The sequence below is a fragment of the Aegilops tauschii genome, chromosome 5 (genome assembly GCF_002575655.3).
Source record: "Aegilops tauschii subsp. strangulata cultivar AL8/78 chromosome 5, Aet v6.0, whole genome shotgun sequence".
NCBI lineage: Eukaryota > Viridiplantae > Streptophyta > Magnoliopsida > Poales > Poaceae > Aegilops > Aegilops tauschii.
Genome location: NC_053039.3, coordinates 49,816,329 through 49,820,179, shown reverse-complemented (window position 1 = coordinate 49,820,179; position 3,851 = coordinate 49,816,329). Strand labels below are relative to the sequence as shown.

Below are 3,851 nucleotides of genomic sequence, written 5' to 3'. Positions count from 1 at the left end.
GCTACTGGAATGGGACGCCTGGGAGGCTAACCCATCTGCCTGGGTATTTCAGGCCAGGCTAGCTCTTGATTTTTCAGGACTCCATCCAAACAAACACCAGGCAGATCTTAGGCAGCCTCCAGGACGGCCATCCACAGCGAGGAAGCGATCCAAACTAGCCCTATATGAATGCATCTCTCCTAGCACCATGAACAGAAGAGGAAGGCTCCAGAAACGAGTGCGTCGAAGTCAGAACTCCAGATCCAGGTCGGGGCGGAGCCACTGCCAGGTGACAGAAAGCGCGCCTGAGCCACCCGCCACTCCACTTCTTGCCGCCCGCACAACCAAAAGGGTAAGGCCAACACCGCTGCCATGGTGCCCGCCAGAAAGCCAACCATGCGGACCATCATCTGGGGTCACCACCCCGGTATCCATGTCCGAGACACCACCAACCGCCCACATCATGGTGCACCCACCATAGCAGGAGGAGTAAAGACGTCTCCTTTCACTCCTGCCCGGCATCAACCACGGGAGCCCAACTCAGATGGTTAGTTGTTTTTTAATACAATACAGACGTAGACGCTCACACACACACATATACTTATTATATGAATGCACACACGCACACTACCCTATGAATGTCCTAGACTTGACATTGACGCTCATATTTTTTTGATTTTTTTTCCAGACCTTTACGGCGATGTTCTTTTAGTGTGAGAATATATTCCCGTCGATTATGGAGGTGCATGCGGTGACTTCGTCGATCTTAAGAGGATGTGCCGGCTCATTCTTTCGGAGATGCTCATAGAGTTAGAGCGTGCATGTGTGCATTTATAAAGATAAATGTATATACGTATGTATGAGGGTCTATGTTTGTACCGTCTTAAGTTAAAAAAATTGGCATACGAAAATACTACTAAAAAAAACCGCTACCTCATCACAAAACCGAAACTGCTGTGCGGACGACGCACGGCCTGCACGACAGCGAAACGATGGCTAATCCATCCGTTGGCCCCACTTTAGTCATATGCATGGACGGCTTGATTTAGCTGTCGTGCACAAATCGTCAGCAAAACATCGTCTGCATAGCAGCGCTCTCACAAAACTTAACTGTCCCTTGTCCAAACCCTCTTCTCTCCGCTGTGGAACCATCCCCAATCCGTCCGCTCACTTTTCCGTCGCGCCGCCGCCTCCCAGTCCCCCCTTGGAGGCAACCGCTTCTGCCATCGCCGCTGGCCCTAATCGAGAGTTCCAACCGTCGCCGACCCCCGTCCTCCTTCCAACTCCCACAATGGCATCAATAGCGAGGGTGCCGTCAAGGTGCACAGCAGAGACGGCGCGGGCCACGGTCGCGTTCGAGATCGCCGGCTACAGCCGGCACAAGGGCCTTTTTAGAGGCAAATTCCTCCGTTCTCCTGCATTCTCCATCGGCGGCTACGAATGGTGCGTCCGCTACTACCCCGATGCCGAGGAGAGCGAAGGCCATGTCTCTGTCTACCTCGAGCTCTTGACCAAGAACGCCGAGGTGAGGGCGCTCTGCAGCTTTATGCTTGTGGATCCGGTTAAAGAGAAGTCGATTGTGGTGCACTCTTTCAAGGAACCACGAGTGTTTAACGGTAAATGGCCATCATGGGGCCTGCTAAAGTTCATAAAGAGCACCCCTGAAGTAGAGTCCCTGTACCTGCGGAACGATTGTCTCGTGATCGAGTGCGAAGTCAGTGTTATCAAGGAAACACTCGAGATCCATGTGCCACCCTCAGACCTTTCGGATAATCTTGCAAAATTGCTAGAGGGGAAAGGAGCAGACCTGACTTTCAAGGTTCGAGGGGAGGTTTTTTCTGCTCATAAGATTTTGCTTGCGACGCGGTCGGCGGTCTTCGATGCGGAGTACTACGGGCCGATGGGGGACAAAGGGACACATGAAATAACTATTGATGACATGCAGCCTGCTGTTTTCAAGGCATTTCTTCACTTCATCTACACGGATTCAATGCCTTCCATGGACGATCTCGAGGCTGATGACAAAAGAGAAATGGTTAAGCACGTACTTGTGGCTGCAGATAAGTATGCCATGGAAAGGATGAAGATGGTATGTGAACACATGTTATGCAAGAGTCTTGATGTTGAGAATGTGGCGACCATATTAGCTCTAGCTGACCAGCATAATTGCAGAAATCTCAAAGATGCTTGCATTGAATTTATGCTCTCTTCGAATAGAATGAATGATGTGATCGCAAGTCAAGGGTATGTACAACTCAAAAGATCTTCGCCTGATATCATTGTAGATGTGTTGGAGAGGGCAGCCAAGTCCCGCAAAATTTAGTACGCCAACCTGGTATGAGCTATTGTTTATCCTTCCGTTCTGATAGATCTTTGGAGGCAAATCAGTTATGTTGGGTTGGAGAAAGTAATTAAGTCTTTCTGAATTTAGCATGCCCGTCCTGGCTTAGCTTCTATCCAGTTACTTTTTACACAGCCACATGAGATGAGGTTGCCATCACTTGAAGTTTCCAGAGATCTTTAGGAGGAAGCAGTTGGTTCTATAAAATGTATGTCTCCAATGTATTGGTTAGCCCGTCTGATATAAGTACATATGAATCAATGGTAGCTCACTCGTTGCCCTTTTTACTTTAGTGTCTGGCTTATGTGAAGAATGAAAATCCTTTGAGATGATCTGTTTTACATGTATGAAAAACTTATATTTGACTGCTAAATGCTAGGTTTTAATTAGAGACAGTTACAAATGGTTTCTTGGCATGGTTGACTAACCCAACAAAGATGGAATATACTACCAATTTTTTTATGTTTCGCTTGGAAAGATACTATACATGAATTATGTACAGTTAAAAAAAATTACATGCAATAGTTTTCTGTTCATGAATTTTGATCATAGAGGGTATTATGGGAAGAGAAAATGTTTATTGAATCCTCATTTAATTGAAAATGTTGAGTGAGTCAGATTGAGACAGCAACACAGATTTTATACATGAACACATGCTACATGAGCTATCCTATCCGCATGGTGTTGTTCAAGATTCATGCGACATTATTTCTGCAGCTAGCACCTTTTCACATTACGTCAACTCATCCCCTGTAAATTTTCACATCGTCTTGTAACTTTTGACTGCCCCCTCCCGTGAATCGTGCGATGTGGGTTTCGACTCCACCACCGTCTTGCACTTTCTTCCTCAGGTATGGCCCAGATATCCCCCTATCCTGTTCCACATTGATTCAGGTTGCGCGCTTCGCAGAAGCTGGGAAGAAGCGGTATCTGATGACGATTTGTTCCCAGTTCCTTCTGACTTTTGCAGCCGGTGTAGAAGGCTTGTGAGATTATTGGGTGAGTAGCCAGCGGCGCCATTGTTGGTCAAGCTTCTCTCTGTATCTACTAAGGCGGGGATTCGTCTCTTCTCCCGCCAGCTAGTTTCCCTGTCCAGACCCTTCGTATTTTGTCTTTCAGCCGGTGAGAAACTTTGGGTGTTCAGTGGCTATGTAAAATACTTGTAAATACAAATGGTAACTAAATTTGATTCCCTGGCAGAGACATATCCGCTTATGAATTCTAGAACCTATATTCTTGTTAAGTTTGTTACAATATTCGTTACGGGGATGTAAATACACCAACGGTGGCAATAACTGCTCCTCCCAGGACCTTGTATGCCTGCTTGAGGTAAATTCTAGATATAGTTGCTCATTTTGTAATTAGTACCATGCTAGCGACGAATTAGGCAGTTCAGGTTGTCTTGCAGGGTATTGACAATGATTCTCATGAACCATGGCTGGTTGTAGCATTGCATAGTGCAGACCACAACCAGCCCCCTGTCCGACCAAGGAATCCTCTTCTAAAAGAGATGAACAGGACTGAAGATTCT

At 46.8% G+C, this 3,851-nt stretch overlaps 1 protein-coding gene across 1 annotated transcript; it reads left to right on the top strand.

Annotated features, from left to right (window-relative positions):
* Window positions 1–1,023: 1,023 nt before the first annotated feature.
* On the top strand, window positions 1,024–2,635 carry LOC109761663 (BTB/POZ and MATH domain-containing protein 1-like). Its single transcript, XM_020320486.3, has one exon. The coding sequence runs from the start codon at window positions 1,271–1,273 to the stop codon at window positions 2,300–2,302; it is 1,032 nt and encodes a 343-aa protein (XP_020176075.1). The 5' UTR covers window positions 1,024–1,270; the 3' UTR covers window positions 2,303–2,635.
* The last annotated feature ends 1,216 nt before the right edge of the window (window positions 2,636–3,851 follow it).

What these genes read in the sequence shown, in the direction of transcription:
- LOC109761663 (XM_020320486.3), top strand. Translation starts at nt 1,271, where the DNA reads ATGGCATCAATAGCGAGGGTGCCGTCAAGGTGCACAGCAGAGACGGCG.